The sequence below is a fragment of the Melospiza melodia genome, chromosome 15 (genome assembly GCF_035770615.1).
Source record: "Melospiza melodia melodia isolate bMelMel2 chromosome 15, bMelMel2.pri, whole genome shotgun sequence".
Taxonomy (NCBI): Eukaryota; Metazoa; Chordata; class Aves; order Passeriformes; family Passerellidae; genus Melospiza; species Melospiza melodia.
Genome location: NC_086208.1, coordinates 8,373,057 through 8,391,210, shown reverse-complemented (window position 1 = coordinate 8,391,210; position 18,154 = coordinate 8,373,057). Strand labels below are relative to the sequence as shown.

Genomic DNA, 18,154 nt, shown 5'->3' with positions numbered 1-18,154 from the left:
GCTTCCCTGCTATTTCCAGTGTCTTTAAGTACAGAAGCTGTGAAAGCATTAAAATGTACAGAACTACCTTCTCTCCTTCCTGCGAGCAGCAAGGGCACTTTCCCAGCTAATCCAGAAAAATTACCCCCTGGAGAAAGACTAAATGCTAAAGAAAACTTAATGTTGCTGAGATTCCTTTTACAGTCCCATACCCCCCAAAAAGGCCACATGAGATCTCAGTGTCCCATCAGCATGGGAACTGAACGTAATACCTGCAGGATTGTAGTTATGGCTCTATGCATCCTATGCAAATTCCCAGAAATTTCCAGTCCTCCTAGAGTATTGACATTTACACCCACCTTCAGAGCACTGTTCAGAATTATCATAAAAGATCAGAGTGCAGCTTGGAGGCCAGTGTAATCATAATTTGACCATGGTGGTATATTTACTCTAGATAATTGAGTTTATTTCCTCTTATTTTTCCTTTTTGCCGCTTTTACCTTGGTCTCTCCCTGTGGAAGTTTAACCACTGACTATCATGGGAGGAAGAAAAAATTCAAAATTCTGGAAAAAATGTGATAGATTTTTCCCACACATGAAGGAAAACCAGCCAAATAGCAGGAACAGAGATTAGCTTCTATAGATCAAGGGGGATAACACAGGATTTTACATGTTCCATGGACTAAGAAAATATTTAACACCAATTATATGTGCTTAAAGGACTTACATAAGAGAAGGCATTTTTAAATGAAAAATCTGGAATGAAATCTGTGAAGTACTTATGCTGTTAGTCAGAAGTGATACAAGATATGAGGAAAGACATTTCTAAAATCTCATATTAAAAAAACCCACACAAAGCTTAAGGTTTACTCCAACAATATCATAAATTCTCCTCACACCCAGAGTTAGTACAGGAGAAACCAAGAGGATGGAGTGTCTTTCAAATTTTGACTCTTTTCAAGTGCAAGTGAAGGAATATTCTTAAGCATTTAGTCAAATAAACATGTACACAGACTAGGACACATGCTCATCATATGAGAGGTGGTAGATCCATCTAACTCTTCCCAGAAATTTCTTTATGGAAACCACCAAAGAAACTCTGTAATTTAATCACTGGCTGCTGCAACTGGCTGCCTGCCTGTTAATTGCTTGGACAATACCCAAACTGTCAGACCAAAAGACCACCCAGTGATTCATTGGGCTGTCACTTCATATAACCAAAGCAACAAATATAAGAAAGAGTGCCTGAAATGAGCCTTTGCTTGTGATGTTTTCTCTGATACTTTCTCAGTATCTAATCCATTACAATTGTTCATCAGCTTCTTTAAAAAGCTTGAAATGTTATTGCTGCAAATCTCAAGTTCCTAAGGAGAAGTTATACTTCAAAGTGATTCTGCAAAAACATCTCCAAGGAAAGCCTGTTTGGTAGCTCTAAGAGTTTCTATATACTATTACTTAGGTGATTTTGCTGCTTAAGCCTAGGAAGTTTGGGCAGGGATAACAAAAATCTACCAACATTTTTACTATGGAGTTTTGCTTTTGTATTAACTTGCAAAATACCATAACCATCTTTTATATATCCTTACAAAACTGCTCCTATGTGCTTCACAGAGATAAGGCTAATGTGGTGACAGTTATTTCAAGTTCCTAGGAGCTTTTAAAATATATTTTCATTACAGGTCATGAATAATCAGCACTAATAAGAATTCTAAATGTATGCTTGGTTGCAATGCATAGGACTCTCCCATAACTACACTGAGTATATTACCAGTGAGGTAGAGGGAAGGTGAAAAGATACTTTTTATTACTTAAGCAGTGGCATAATTTTGATAATATAGGAAAAAAAGTGGATTTTGGAGATATTGAAGCAGCTTTTTGACAAATATCTGCTCAATGAAATGAAATCTAAGATTGATTTAATGGATGCTATGAAGTGAGAAGAAAAACCCATCAAATCTTCAAACTATATCCTAAAAGCAGCAAAAATATATTTGCTCTCAGCATGCATTAGTCTGGAAGACATTTAAGAAGAGCAGTGCTTTTCCTATTACTGATGTCCAAGGCACTGTACTCCTCAACAAGTGTAGGAGAGACAAAAGCTGCCTACCCCGGTGCTTTGATGCAACATGCGTCCAGTTGCTGCTCTTTTCTCATCACTCATCTACTTTTACTGTTGTCACACATTTTATCAGCCAAGAATTTCTGCCTTCCCTTTGTAAATCCTTTGCCTGAAGCAGTATTTAAGGAGTGCTGTCACTCCAGGATACGTATCACGACATCTGTGCCATGTTTTTGGTCACAGACATTAGAGGATTGCTTGGTCAGAGCCCATCCACTGAGTGCAGTGTGAAGCTCTGACAGACCCTCCCATGTGGAATCCTGGCCTCTGCAGAATGCCTGACAAATAGCTGGGAGATCCCCTTTGCCAAGGGTTTCTATTTCACACCACACAGTGAGGGCATAGAGGGATATCAGCTCCCATTTCTCTCCCAGCTTCCGCAGAGGGTTTGAACAGACCTGTCCAAATTTGCAGCTGTGGCAATTGGATGAGGATGGCTCAGTGCCACAGTCTGACCACTTTCCCAGTTACTTTAGCTGATCCCATAGTCAATGTGGCCTAAACCTCCACCCAATGCATCCTCAGACAGGATCCTGTGGAATGACATATGCTGTCCATTGGATACCTCATCTCCCTCTTCAGCTGCTACTGGTTTAGAACTGTTGAGGGAGCTAGTGCTGATCGGCTTTGTATGACAGCTCACTGTAACACTACTGTTTGCCCCCAGCATTTAAACGGCATTTTCTAGTTCAAGGCACTGAGATCATTATGCTTTCTTGTGCTGGTTTTCCCTCTGTGCACAGTTACACAAATAACACCTGCTTTTATCTCTGAGGACCTGGAGACGATCCCACAAAGTCTCCCAGAGGTTTCAGCCGACACTGCAGAGACTAAGGCTACTAGACAGCTTTGCTTCTGGGTCTCAGTTTTGTTGCTTCTCTTTCAAAATCTCTCTACGTAGCCAAAGTAAATGTCAGTGCAGACAGTTCTACACTACACAAAGATAAAGATATTTGGATCTTCAAAACGTTTTTTTTTTTCCAGATAATTCATGATACTTTCTACAAAACACTGCAATTAGTAGAATCCGTAGCACAAAATCCTGCTCTGTGTATCCCACTACCTTTATCTGTGGTACCTCTTTGTATCTTTGACAAGGATGTCCACAGCCATCAGCTTTTCTGCCAGGGCTGCTGCTCATTCTGCAAGGAAATAAAATTTTGAACTTTCAAAAACGTCCCGTGTGTCTTGCAACCTAATGCAGTAGGAAAAACTCTAGAAATTTAATACACAGGGAAAGAAGTCAAAATGTAGAAAAAAGTAACAGTGGCAATTATGTTAATACAGGCAAATATGACTTACTGTCTTTTAAACACTCATATTACGAAGTTAAAAGCTTCTTTAGAGGTACATGTTACTAAATACATCTTTAAAGTAATCAGGCTTTCAGTTCAGTCTCAGCAATAATATTCCTAAACATGTTTTTTTTCTAACAAACTCAAGAAAAAGCTGGGGTGTATTTCAAGGCTTGAGTGCTGCTGCCATCTACATGGCAGGAAGACTACAAACCAAAACAAACAAAAATCTGTATGTTACATTTACTGGTCAGAGCTGTAAGTCTGCAGATCAGTGTGATGATAGAAAATACAGTTCTGAAACTGAACAGAATCTTTTACTACCCTGAGTTTCTGTGTGGAAAATTCAAGATGATTTAGGGTAGGATTTCCCTACCTCCTTACTATCGAAAAGATCATACATTATTTAGATAAAATTTAAGAATAAGGAAAATACCACTATTTTATTAGTTTTGGATATTGTTAATATTTTTCTGATGAGTATTATGTTTTCAAATCCCCCCCAAAAAAGAAAGAAAATCTGCCAGTTGATGTAAAACTGGAGGGACTAGTGTACTTAATGAAACAACATGTACTTACATGTACTGCTTACTCCAGAAAGGCTATTTTTCACAAGTGTCTTATTGAGAGTATTGCAGAGGAAGAAAACCAGGTTTTATTGCTATATTTGCACAGCACAATTCAGGCAGCATAACTCTGAATTCTGAAGCTAAACCTTCTTGAAATACATGAAAGAAAAAGAAAAATGTAATTAAATTTGTACTCCTAAGAAATTTTGTCAAATGCACAGTCTTCTCTAATAAAAAATTTGCAGACATTTGCTAAGTTTCATAATCTTTGACATTGTTTAGCAACTCACATGGCTTCACCTAGGCAGCTCTGTTTGTACTTACCCATCACAACCATCAGAAGACAGGGAAGGTGTTCTTGTGATGTGCCTCTGTCCCATAGCACAGCTCTCAGACACATTTCAGAACTTCCAGCAAGTGTCATTCAAAAAACAAACTTCCCATGGGCCCCGAGAAGACAATCTCAGGTTACTGTGTGAATTTTATGTTGCATCTGAGTTCAGAACTACTTCTCCAAAAGTAAAATTGATGAATTTTCAGTTTGGGGACCTATGAATTCAAATGATACCCCAACTCAAATGTTAACAGTAATGCTAAGATCTTTGTCTAGCAATTCAGACTACATATTCAATGAGGAGGACAAAAGGGGAAGACTGGTCCTTGAAATTCCTCTGCATCCTTTTCTCATCCAAGAAATATGGCCTGCAAAATCCAGCAGAAATCTCCATTACATGAAGGGATCTTTGTCTTCACAGATGCCCCATCACGGATGTGGGTGCAATGCTGTTCAGCACTGGGGCAATGACTCTGGGACTTGTACTGGAGCTCACTGTCCTGTCTGCATTCAGAGAACTTGCTCTTTCAAAAGGAGTAAAATCCTGGGCAAAGGTAATACTGCTCACTGAACTGTCTCCTTTTCTGAATTTTCAACACTTCAGCTCAGTCAGACTTGCAAAACCACTTCTCTTGTTGAAGTGCTGCTGTTTAGAGCTTGTAGCCCCATTGCATAGTGGTGTTGTTAAAGCATCTCTTTATTTCAAACACTGAATCTCATCAAGTCCCATGCCAATGTGCTTTGAAAACATCTTTCATTGGGTTAGGGAAGGGCATTGCACCACAAATACAGCCCCAAAATGGAATCAGTTTATTACAATGATCAAATTCAAAATATGTGAATGGCACAAGAGATTTCAAAATAGAATGTTTGGATTTGGAGACATAAATGAACAGTTCAAACTTTAGGGAGGTTTCCATACAGGAATCTAAGTCAGTGACCATTCAGTATGACCAGACCAAGTATGAATTATTTGGAAAACTCAAAATCCCTCAAATAAAAGAGATGCAGAAGAGTTTTGATTTTGTCTTATACTAAAAGCAGTAAGTGTCCTTTAAATTTTTAAAAAGAATACAGTGAACTATGCATGTAATGTAAAAAATGCTTATTGGATTTGAAAGCCAAAAGTCTATGTTTAAGTAAGACCCCTGCACATAGCACTCTGAACTTCAATTTCATGCTCATCTTTGTGTGAACTGTCCCACATTTCCACTCCGGATTGCTTGTTCCTCCTCTGGTCTTTGCACTGAGGCCAGTGCTTGCCTTGGTACAGCTTGGGCACACAAGCAGTAACGCAAACATAAGTGAGCAGACACAGAATACTGAGGCTGGAGTGAGGAGAAATCCCCCTGGCTGTAAAATCACACCTTGAGCCATACAGGCCATTGGATCCCGTGACTTCTGAATAGAAAAAATCCAAGCCAAATCAAAACACCACATTCCTCAAGCAGTTTAGGTATTCATGAATTTTCCACCCCATATTTAATATTTAAACAATTACTCAAAAATATTAGCATACTATTCCTTTTGACATTCCTTCACAGAGTAACACAATAGAAAAATATATTCATAATTGCCTTGGGACTTTGTTGTAAACTCCATCTCCAAAAGTGCAAATGCAGTGGTACATCAGACCACACTCATAGAAAATGCTTCTTCAGTTTGGCTTACAAGAAACTATTAAGTTCATCTGTATTTGTGTATTCAGCTCTGAACTTGCCACTTTGTTGCAAAAAGATTTTTCTGAGTGAGTTCACTGTGAGCACATATTATAAAGTTGGTTGTTTGAAAGACATCCAGAAGACAAGAGGGATATATTTGCTTTACTGGGAAATAAATGCACCTAATAAAAAAGTTCCTGCCTTACCTTACTGATCCTGTAATGATAATTAGCAGGAGGCACGCACAAGCATGTGCCAAACACCGATCATCACTGCACAAACCCTTCCAGAGGGCTGGCTCTATCGGCAGGCTGCTGATGTGCACTGCTTTGCAGAATTAACGACAAGCAATCAAATATCATGTTGCACAAATGTAATTGCTACTACAGCAGTACTGGGTGTTATGGGCAATGCCAATTCCTTGAGCTATGAGACCTCCTTGAACACATCCACTTTTGAAATATCTAGATGAAAGAGTTTTGAAAAGATTTGTTACCCTGGTCCAAGTGAGCAGATGCTGATGCAAAGCAGTGATGCTTGTTGTGAATGGACTTTTTAATGTCCATGGAAGAGACTGCTGCAACAACTCAACGTGGCTGTTCATATGGAAGAGGAGCAAAGGAAGGAGATGGGTCCATCCTTTGTTTGCATTTTGTTCTACTGTCTGCAAGGTTCCTGTAGGGCCACTAAGTTCTGTAGGTATAGTTACAATTTTATCTTTACCTCCTTGATGTTTGCCACCCTCATTCAGCCACAAAAGTTAAGAGAAGGATATATGTTAGCTAAGCCATGTTCTGCTCTCAGTTGTGTTGTGCAAGTATAAATACATCAATGATGTTATTCCATACATCCAGCACAAGAAATGCAAGAATGAAGACATAGCACTCAATATTCAGTCATCATAATTCAAATACAACCACATATGAACAAAAGATACATTTTAGAGAGGAAAATGCCTTCTATCAACAAGGAAAGTTGTTCCTCAAAAATACCAAATGTGTTAAAATCACAGACTTTTCTGCCCAAAGATGCTATTTTTCTGCATGAAAAAATTCACAAAAAAATAACATTAATTATCTTTATCTTCTCTGGATTGAAGCGAATTTGATTTATATATTCTTTAGTTAAATAAAAACTGGGATACTTCTTCCCACAATGCCGTTTCAGTACCCAGCGTGTCAGAATACCATACACTGCACTGAGGGACATGGACTTACAGGATATAAAAACCAGACGGAATAAGCTTTCATGTCTGCTTCACTCAAACCATATTGTGGTAACAGAGACCAGGTTTTATCCTGCAGCCATGACAACTCTCCACAAGGAAAAAACAGATTCATTGCCAGAGAATCTTTCCAGGCTGAAGAAATCTCCACTCTTCTAGTCAAGGGATCTTATGGCTAACATGAAAATTAGAAGGGATAAATCAAACCATGAGATACAGATCCATAAGGCACATCCTCAAGATCCTTTGCCTTCAGTAGCACTCCAGCTATAGGCAACAAAGAAAGTGAGCTTACTGCTCTGAGCAGCCATTATTTGTCAAACCAGCTTAAGTCCCACAGATTATCAGGTGATAAATGGGCCTAATAAGCTGTATTTATTCTACAAATATAAGTGGACTTTTTTAGGAGAAAAAAAAAAAGTAAAAAAGGTATAGCTGCTTTTCCCAATGAGCACAAATTGATATTCAATTAAGTATATAATTTCAGTAGAGGACCCCAATGGGCTTCTCCAGTTCCGTACTGGTACTACATTTCTACAGATTATGGTAATGGTAAATGGTATTTAGAGAAAAGGAAAATTTACATCCTAAACATGACCAGATTTGTTATCAATTTCCCATTCTCTCAGAATGGGAAATTGATAGCAAATGCACAGAATAATAACAATTGAAATTGATAACAAGTGCACAGAATACTCTGTTTTTTAGTTAGTTCTAAATATTCCATGTTTAATTCAAACTGTGAATTTCTATTTTCAGAAAAAATAAATTTTTTAATTATTTGAAATGTATTTGGTTTTGCTCAGTGTTAAAATGTTATTGATAAGAAAAGTTATAAGGAAAGAGAGAGAAAAATTTAAATTTTATGTATGTAAAACAATAATAAAATAGATATACTTAATGGCAATCAAATTCTAAAGATCACTACATAAACAAGTGAATGATATCCAAAAATGAAGACTTGCTATTTTCTATATCAAAACAACTCAAATTTAGTTGAATATATGTAAATCTACTAGCAATGGAAGTGTGAATTGAAGCCAATAAATCAGCCAAAAGAAGCTGATCTTATGGAAGGTATTTCTTCTGAAAATTAATTGTTAAAGGTACCATAATAAATACAAAAACCCATTTCATGTGCACCACACCATATAGGTCTTATTTCTTGGCTGTCCTTCTACATCTTCCAATTCTTTCGTCTCAGTGGTTTTTTTTAGCACACCTTACAGGAGCAGACCTTAGATATCCAGGGATGTTGCTTCATGTCATCTGGAAAAGAAATGCACGATTTCATAATGATTTACAATTTGAAGCTTAATGATTTTACAATATACAGGTAATAGCTGAGACTTTGTTTCTTTGTTACTAAAGTATATGTTATTTTACAGTCTTTTTATAGAGTAACAAGCTCTATAATTTTTGTAATGGAATAAAAACTTTAAACACCCTAATATTAGCATTAAAAGATGCAGAAATCTACCTCCAGAAGACTGTTCACATTATATCTGATACACGACAGAAAGCAATACGGAACCAGAACCAGCTCAAGAGAATGTATGGCATTCCTCAAAACTCTTCTTCTGCACAGACTTCTGCTTCTTCCTTTTGTTTTAAAGGAAAGTGCTCCAGTGGATCAGCAGAAAGACAACTTCTATTTTAAATTAATAGAATTTTATGCTTTCTCTGCAAAAATAATTGTCAAATTATATATTTTTTTTCTCTTAGCAGAAATAATCCTACAATAGCTGTGAACAGAAGTAATGTTATATTGTAATTTAAACCTGTCAATTAGAATTCCACAGAACATTTTTCAATCACCAATTTTTATCTCCATAATTTCTTTGAATTTGAGGTATGTTGTGACCTGAATTTTAAATATTACTTGCATTAGAAGCACTGCTCAAACAGGTACCACCACACCTCTCATGACTATATGAACACTGAGAAAGCAGCACACGTTACTTTATTCCTATCTAATGAATACCTTGTAAATTTATCATATTATCTATGATCTTTCTGTCTATCTGTATCATAGACACAGAGACATGGGCATTTTCCTGATGACTACTATGCAGTCTTCTGAGTCTACAGTTAAATTTGCTATTAAAAAAACAAAACCGAAAGCAAACAAAAAAATCACAAATCAAACCAAAACATATGTGTCTTTTAGTACATAATTTTAGTAACCCAGAACACTGATAGGACATGGCACTACATCTACTGCAGGGAAATGATGATGAATTCATCCATGCCTACACTGGAAATTCCAGAGCTTCTTTCTGGAATAACTCCTGGGCACTGACATTTTATACACAGTCCCTGGGCCAGCAGTGCCTGTGACCAGTGGGCTGCCCCTACATTGCATCTTCCTCCTGCTCCAGCATCCTCAATAGAAACAGCCTCCAGCACCCCATTCCCAGGTCAGTCCTCATTTACTGCCTCCTGCTTTTCATGAGCATGCAAACACCAAAAATCATGACTTTCTAGGGTGCTTTGTACCTGGAAATTTACTGAATATTTACTTTTACATTCTGTGTTCTGATCAACAGCCATATAAGTGACACTGCTTATTTTAAAAACACTCTTCAGTGGATGGAACTTGGGAGCTGGTATGTGAATATTTGATGAAGTAATTTTAACTTGCCTGATAAGACAGTCACACTTTTAGTGCTATATTTTCAAGCACAGTGTGCTAATAATACATTTTTATTTCTATTTGCAGCAGTTCTGCCTTTCACACACTATTTCAGGGACAGTCAGAGACCTTTCCCATTTCTGCGCCAAGGTCTCTAAAAAGGACAAGCAATTAAGCAAGACTGTGAAAACTGCTTGGATTTTCCCTATTATTTGTTATGCACCCAGAATTACATTCTGTCCTGAAAAGCGAAAAATTGAAGAGAGAAAATTTACTATGTGGAGTGGTTTTGGAATGAAGGGATGGGAGAGATCATGAGCTGCAGAAGGTATCAGGCAGAGACTGTCTGATACTAAAGGCCATAAGCATACATGGGTTTTACCATTTACATGGTTTCCATCCAAAAGATGGAAAACACTATACTTTCCATCTACAGCTTCCAATTCAATCTTCCATTAGTGAGGCTCATTTTCCCTCTATTACCAAGTGAAGTAATAGTCTATTTCCTACTCTACTGCAATGCGTCTTTTGGGGAAAATAAGAGGGAAGAGGCATCTGTGTCTACATGGTTTCTTGTGACTTCAGCTCAAATCTATTCCTTTTTCCCACAGGAGCTGCACTTGCAGAATTGTCCTTAGTGGGACTGCCCCACATATGAAAGCTAAGACACCTCAAACTGTGTTTAGTCCTGCTACATTCCTCTTAAATTTTGACTAACAAAATTCAGAGCATTTTCAATCCCCTCTGGAACCATTTCAAGCAACTTCCTTTGGAAAAGATGATCTGCGTCTGGGGTGTAAATTTTCTACTACTGTTTATACAAGAAAATTCAGATGAATAGCTCAGACCTAGAAGTCGAACTAACACATCCATGGACACTCACTTTCAGCTTCTTTTTCAGTTTCCTTAAATGTGGAAAATTTGTCTCATAAAATGGAAAACTGCTGGGAATATTTATTTAAAGAAAGAAGCACTTTAAGGGGTAGTGAATTCTTTAGGGGAGATTGATATGACTAAAAGTCAAGTTCTACAGAAAACTGTTGCAATTCTTATCTGATTATTACTTTCAAGGCCAGAGCAGAGACAAATTTGAAAAGCCAAGGCTTTGCATGTCAAACAGGAGTAGTCCTCAGCATGTGGGGAAAAATGGCAGTGATAAACCTACTATTAGGCATCTGGGAGAGAAGCCCAGCATCTCCTCTGTGTGGGGCCTAAAATAGACAGGAGCCACTATCACAGATAATGGCAGCCTGTAGCCACATGAAGGGAGAAACTAAAATCCATTTCACTTAGACAAGAAACTGCAGTCTGATATTTACCTGTGTCCATCACTTGTGAAAAGTGTTTACTGTGAATTATCCAAGAGAAAAGTGCAGGTTGAGAGGTTTCATTACCTGAGAGTAGTTCAGATCACACATTAAACACAAGAAATCACAGGTAAATCTTGGATTGGTGTCTTGGGTAGTCAAATGGATTCCTGCTATTAATCTGAGTATCTGCCTCCTACAATTGCTGGAGGCCAATGTGCAGTGAAAACATTGTGCAGACAAACAAAATGTGAAAGTAAAACAAACAGAACAAGGTTAATGTTATTTTTGAAAACAAAGATCACTTTAAAAATAAAGCTCATTCTAATGTCAAGGAAAGAGACTGCACCTTTCACCACCAAAAACCACAATGTACAGAGAGATGTGTTAATGGCTGCTCTACAGCCTTCCTGAATCTGGTAGAAGTAGTAATAAAGAACCCTTTCTAGCAATAGTTGGAATTCCTTCCAGGTATACTGTCATATTTTCACCTTTTTCTCATCAGAAGAGATAATAAAATAAATATATTTCTTAACATCACTTTTGCATCTATGACAACATCTTGTAAGTGAAGCACAAGAGACTCTTTATAGATTTATTAATAAAAATTTATAAGTTTGTAAGTTCGCCCAGACTTTGAATATGTGTGAGAGATTCTTAAGTCACAGGTTTCACCAAACAAAATGCTGACTTCCCAAGCACTCTCAAGTTCCATGATTCAAAGTCAAAGCACCTGAGAAAATCACAGCCAACTGAATGTCATATTATTGTTTCAATGTTTGCTACTAAAAGTAAATGGTAAGCTTTAAGTAAATGTATTGTGTTACCAAATCTTTCCTTTCAAACAAGCACTTCTGTCAGAAGTGTCTTAATTTCTTATCACAGAATTTCATCCACACAAGGAGCAATAAATAATTCATGTTCCTAGCTCTTTGTTGTGTGTCCCTGAACTGCACAGAGCTGGAAGGCTGACAGCTGCGTCAGGACAAGCACCAAAGATCTGACATGACAAGTGACTAACAAGTTTCTTTCAGTCTGTAGTGAAAGAAGACAATGGCATAAAGTGCAAAAACGAAATCCTGAAACAAAATGAAACTGTTTCTTTCTCTTTACCTAAGTGTTTGCTATGAGCTTATTTCCGACCCATAACCTCTGGTCATTTTATAGTACTGCCCAACCCCCTTTACTCCTCACATTCGCCTGGCCATTTACGCCTGTCCACGGATCAATATGAGCAATTCTTGGAGAAATACGATGTCTCCATGACAACCAAGCCACAAATTCTCAGTGGAAAGCAGTGAGACCAGTAGTGAAATCTCCTGAGGTTTTCAGACCTATAAGACAAGATGTCTTAAAATGCAGGAATGGACAGAAACAAAAGCCAGAGTAATTCATTGTTTATTACTAGTTTAATGATGTCAGATGGACCGATTGGAACTCAGTTTTTAAGTTTGGATGCTTTATCAACATGTATTTTTGCCAGTCAATATTCACCTCCTGAAAGGCTTTTATTCTTTCCATTACTTCATATAGATAGGCAGAGTGAGGAATTGGATATGTAAGTTCCCATCCAAAAAGGTGTACTTTGCCAGAGAGAATTAATTTAAGGTTAAAATTAGTATTATCTTTAAGGTACATTAATTCTCCCCTGAACACTGTAGTGCCACCTTGCTTTAATCCTTTCTCATTTCAAAACTGATCAAATCTTGGACAATCCATATTTCAGCCCATAACTGGTGTTGAAATGACTACAGATGGTTTCTCAAGGAGATACTACACACCACAGATTGTCAAACCTGGCTCCTTTCTGAGTAGATTACCAATTTCTTTCTAAATCTCATGCTGGGTTCTGCTGGACAACATTGAGTCTAAGTCTATGTGGTTTTAAAATGAATAGAGATTTACAATTCATTGGTTTCAATTATTGTAACATATACTGGTGTTCATTTCTCTGGAAAAGATGAAAAGGGAATGTAGTTCAAATCAGGTATATGACAGTAGTTGAACTCCCAAGGAATCTTGGAGGAGTGGAGTGTGCTGAAATATAATCCCCCAGACATGGGTCCTATCCGGGTTCTGAGATGACTTAGGGGACCTGACATGGATTTCAGACTGCACCCTTTGACTGAAAATTAAATCTCAGCAGTGTTCCTTGGGGAAGGATCAGGGGACTGTTGGCAGCTGCCCCCTGTCAGCACAGGCTGCAAGATTTGGAAATCTCTTAACTAAGCTGACAGGCCGCAGAGACGATGAATCAAAAATATGATACACGGATCAGCACACAAAGATGCAGGAGGGTACAGAGAAACCAGATAAAACAGGAAGGAAAATACCAAGTGAAGAAAGATGTTTAACTCTTTCACTAATGAGGACTTTGCGCAGGTTATGTTTGTGCTGTATACGGATCAAGCTCACAGTTTGCTTAAAAGATCTTGGTATTTAGTCGCACAGAATGTTTTTAATCAGCTGTGACTCGATACAATTTATATTTAATTGTTTCCTTTTGGGATTCATTTAATAAATTTCGTAGATGTTCCATAACGAGAAAGATAATGAAACTACATGAAGATAAATCTTTCGGTTACCAAAAAGGATGCACTTTATGGATGTTCCTGTATTTAGCTGAATCAATGTTAAGAGTCATTAAAATGAAATAATGATTGTGAGCTGATTTAAAGGAAAGAATCAAGCTATTTAATGCCACCAATTTGCTTTCCTCCAGAGATACGGTGTTTAAGTGTCCACTGCTGCATTCAGCTGCAGTATATACAGTACTTCTAATTTTTCATAATCTCACGCTACCTTCAAAGGGTCAGACATCGTACATATATTAAGTAAGCAGTGTAGTCCAAAAGTAATTATAATGAACTAGTAGTGTCAGCTTTCTTTTTGGTCATAAAGCCTTTATCCTTTTTCAGACCTGAACTCCTGATGAAAGAGGAAAGGATAACAGCTCCACACTGTGACCCCTGGAGGTGACCATTAATTTGACATTGCAGCTGCTAAAAAGGAAACAGCATTACAATCTGCTTTTTATACAGACCCAAAAGCTGTGTCAGATTTATCACTTGATACTTGGTGGTTGTCTTTAAATGCCTCTCACCTGGACTCTCAGACTCTTCCAAGACACATCTGTCAGATGTATCCTCCACATCTTGGAAGTTTGCCGACTTGGAGCTCTTGTCATGCTTCAGCACACTGACTGCTGCAATAAGAATAAAACAGAGGGAGAAATGTAATGTATGCAGAAACCAACACTTCCTGCTTTTCTGCAGAGCCTTCAATGCTGAAGACATAATTTGTAAACACAAATAATAGATTGAAAAAAAAAATCCCAGAAACACAAACTACTTATATGCAACCACAGGACAGTTGAAAAATCTAGAGACAAGAATGTGTGCAGTTTGAGGCATCAGCTTAAATGAGGTCTCTTTGAAGTAGTAAACCAGTTTTCTCTTACAGAATCCTAAAATAATAAAATAATTAAGAAGGCATAAAAAATGCTTATCTGTTTCACCAAAGAAGCCAGTAAACAACGTAAAAGATCAATCAGATGGTTTTGTAATTACTGGAGTCATTCAGCAGGGAGAGAAACGGTGTATGTTTTAAAATGAAAATATGTTGTATACAACAAGCTGGAATGTGTAAGAAAATTACTCATAATTCCAAAATGCAGTAAAACCCAGACTGAGTTGCAGTTTAAGGATTACCAAATTTGGTTATATGTTTTACTTTACTAAAAACATTTCCATTTCTGAGCATTCAAATATTTTCAGGGCAACAATTACCAGTCTATATATGACTTTTTAACTCACTTGGCTTTTGAACAAAATCTCATGTAACTTTTCTTGAGGAGAAGTGGAGTCCTTCCTTTGTCAAAGTCCATTTCCCTCCCTTCTTCTTAATATCACTACATGGAGCCACAAATACAGCTTGAAGAAGGAGTACAATTATAAGTAGTATATTATAGAATACTAGCACAGTAAAGACTAGATCTCCATTTTGCTGTTCTGTTAAAACTCTTACCTGATCCTATTTCCTAAGATAACAGCAGTGGCTAGAAAACACTTCTTTTTGTGTAATATCTAGAAAACCAAGCCAAATTCCAGACTTCTGGGGGATGGAGATACCGATGGCTATGCACAATCCCCATGTTCTTCTGTCTTCTTTTCAAAAGAGAAATTTCTTCCCTTATAAATTTTGATAGATTTTTTTTTTTTAGAGCCATTGAATATTTGCTGAAGGATTATGTAATTTGAACACCTATTTAAATTTTCCAGGATTATGAGTGAATCAACAAGGCCTCAGGGCAGTATGCAGACATGAGGAGCTCAAAAGACACATATTCCACTTCAGTGCTCTGTGCTTTCCATGGGTTTGCAGCTATTGATCCCAGGTCACCAAAAGGTTCCATCATTCTTGACTCTTGCAACTACACAGAGTCTGTTTGAAGCAATCAGGGCTTCAATACTATTGTGGAATTAGAACATTGAAAATGTAATATTAAAACATAATATATAAAAAAATCTATGATAGTGATACCATGCATTTCACCTGAAAAAAACAAAAACCCAGTAAATTTTGCTTAAAAGGTTTGCCTTGGGTAGCAACAAATCAGTATGTAAAACCCTGCCCAGGTAAAGCATGAAGTGTTGACATGATAATCTGCATGGGGTGAGTTGACACTGAAGAACAATTACAGTAACAAATAACAAATGTTCCTTTTCACACATAAAAAACATCACATGTAAAGGAAGAAATGTCTTTAAAGATATCTGTGCTTTTCTCTCTTTAAAACATTTAAATAATTTTTAAATACACTAAGTGAATATTCCCCCTTCAAAAGAAAAATTGGAATATACAAGTATTCATATTATATTTAAAAACAAAATAATTTTATGCCAAATTTTAGAACACTTTTTTCTAAAACAGTTCTTCATATAGTGGAGTCAGCTGTACTGCGCTAAGTGACAGATTGAGTCATTACAGCTGCATAAATTTAAAAGTCAGAACTACTCAGAAGTAGAACAATAGGAAAATTTCCAACAGAGTACCCTGTGAAGAGAGAGAGAAAATAAAAAGTACAGCTATACCTTTGGAGGGAAAGCAAAAAAATCACAAGATCTGTCTGTTTTGGTCTAATAGTAGTCACCTAAAATTCAGAATCAGCCTTTCAAAATGAGCTGTGTATTTTTACCCAGTCAAGAACTCTCATAGTGAACCAAAGAGGGAAGACACTTCCAGAGCGCCAGAATCAGTCCCAGGCAGGAGCTGGCAGAGACTTCCCTAACTGGAAGTCTGTGCTGCAACTGCCTGCATGGGACTAAAACAAACCTGCTCAAGCGCTCTGCTCCTTCCCAGGCCACGTCAGCACAAGTCAGCTAATTTCAACTGAACAGCTGGATTTTACAACACTGTACTGAACAGTGTTCTTAGTGAAGATACCAGATTCAGCTGAGCGATAACTCAGAGCATAACAAATAAAACCCAACTAGAAGCAGGTCCATACACAGATGAGGTAGCTCACAAGGAAGGTGTGAAATGAGCAAGACAGAAACCAAGACAGGACAGCAAGATGATTGGACAAAGCAGGAGGATTTCCAGTTGGTCTATCTGATTAGATACTGCAGAGATTTGGGGAAATCTGGGAGAGGATGGCGTCATTAAAAGCCAAGAAAATAAGAAAAGGAATGACAGGCAGTGCTGACAGAGCTGAAATATACCAAAAAGCATGAAACGCAGTAATAGCTGGTCATTAGGAACAGTTTAAGGGGAATGGAAAGCAGGGGTGGACAGGGTTTTCGTGGGGGACAGAGAGACAGAACTCTGGACAACTTTTGCAAAAACAGCTGCCAAAGAAGGCAGTTCAGCAAGTGTGAGTGAAAGGAGGGAAGTGCTTGTTTCAGAAAACCAGGAAACAGGCTGGGATGGGGTCACTGGTGCGACTAAGGGAAGTCTCCCTCAGCCCTGTCACCTGCTCAGAAGGACACACACCTCCTTAGGCAAAACCAGGCAAATAAACTTCACACGACCCTGGTTTATGAAGTTACATAATAAGTACACGCAGTGAGCAAGAAAGGGACCAAGGCAGAGACCTTCAGATCTTTCTTTTCTGAAACATCACGTTATATGCCCAACTGGAAAAAAAAAGTTTCTTAAAAATATCGTAGAAGAACAAAGGGAATTGAAAAGTTAAAAATAAGGAAAGTACAGTCTGGCCCAAATAAAGAGTGAAAGTAAAAATGGCATTATATAATAAAGGGAAAATATAAAAAAAAAAATCTCAGCACTAACGCCTATTTTTCTGCATGTTCTCTTAGGGGAATAGGACTTTATGTACAAATATCAGCCAGAGAAAAAGTGTTCTGAATTGTTTATACTGAGAATGCTGATGGAATTTAGGTTATTTAAACATAAACAGTGTCATCTTTATTCAGAAGACACTCTGTCCTACTTTGGGTTTAAATGGACCTTAAAATTACTTTTGCTTCCCTCTGAAAGGTAATATCTGTAGTCAAAGCGACATATATAGAGTATAAATGAGCCCCAAATCTACGAGTCCTAAGCAAGTTAAAAACTATATCTGATGACTCCAATAATATTTTCTTTCTATTCAGTGCAGTGTCATTTCCATTGTTACATGGACAGTAGAGATTACCTTTGTTAGCATGGAAATGAGGTAAAAGCACAGATTTCATTGAAGCAAATGACCTTGAACTTAGCATATAAAGATGCACAGGATTCTTCATTGCACAGGATCAATCTTAAGAATTGTAGTATTTTTTTCTGATGTTTCTTATTGAGCTCTTAGGATTTGTTTACTGAACTTGATACCCATTTTCTTACATTATTAAAACAGAAGAAGTCTGTCTGTAATATAGATATGGGATTTAGAATAGTAAAGCAGTGTCATAGATAGTAGCATTTAATGAAACATTTATGTACCTAGTTTCAAAATATTTAAAACAATTCTACACAATAAAAGCAAACAATTTCCAAAAAGATACTGGTGAGATGTCATTAAAAAACA

At 37.4% G+C, this 18,154-nt stretch overlaps 1 protein-coding gene across 2 annotated transcripts in view; it reads right to left on the bottom strand.

Annotated features, from left to right (window-relative positions):
- Positions 1-8,095: 8,095 nt before the first annotated feature.
- Positions 8,096-18,154, bottom strand: part of WDR72 (WD repeat domain 72) — a 96,233-nt gene continuing 86,174 nt past the window's right edge. For both annotated transcript variants that reach the window (XM_063169653.1, XM_063169654.1), the window contains 2 exons: positions 14,228-14,329; positions 8,096-8,451 (listed from right to left, as the gene is read on the bottom strand). In XM_063169653.1, coding sequence (XP_063025723.1) covers positions 8,396-8,451; positions 14,228-14,329 — 158 coding nt within the window. In that variant the 3' untranslated portion in view covers positions 8,096-8,395. The remainder of the gene's footprint in view (positions 8,452-14,227; positions 14,330-18,154) is intronic.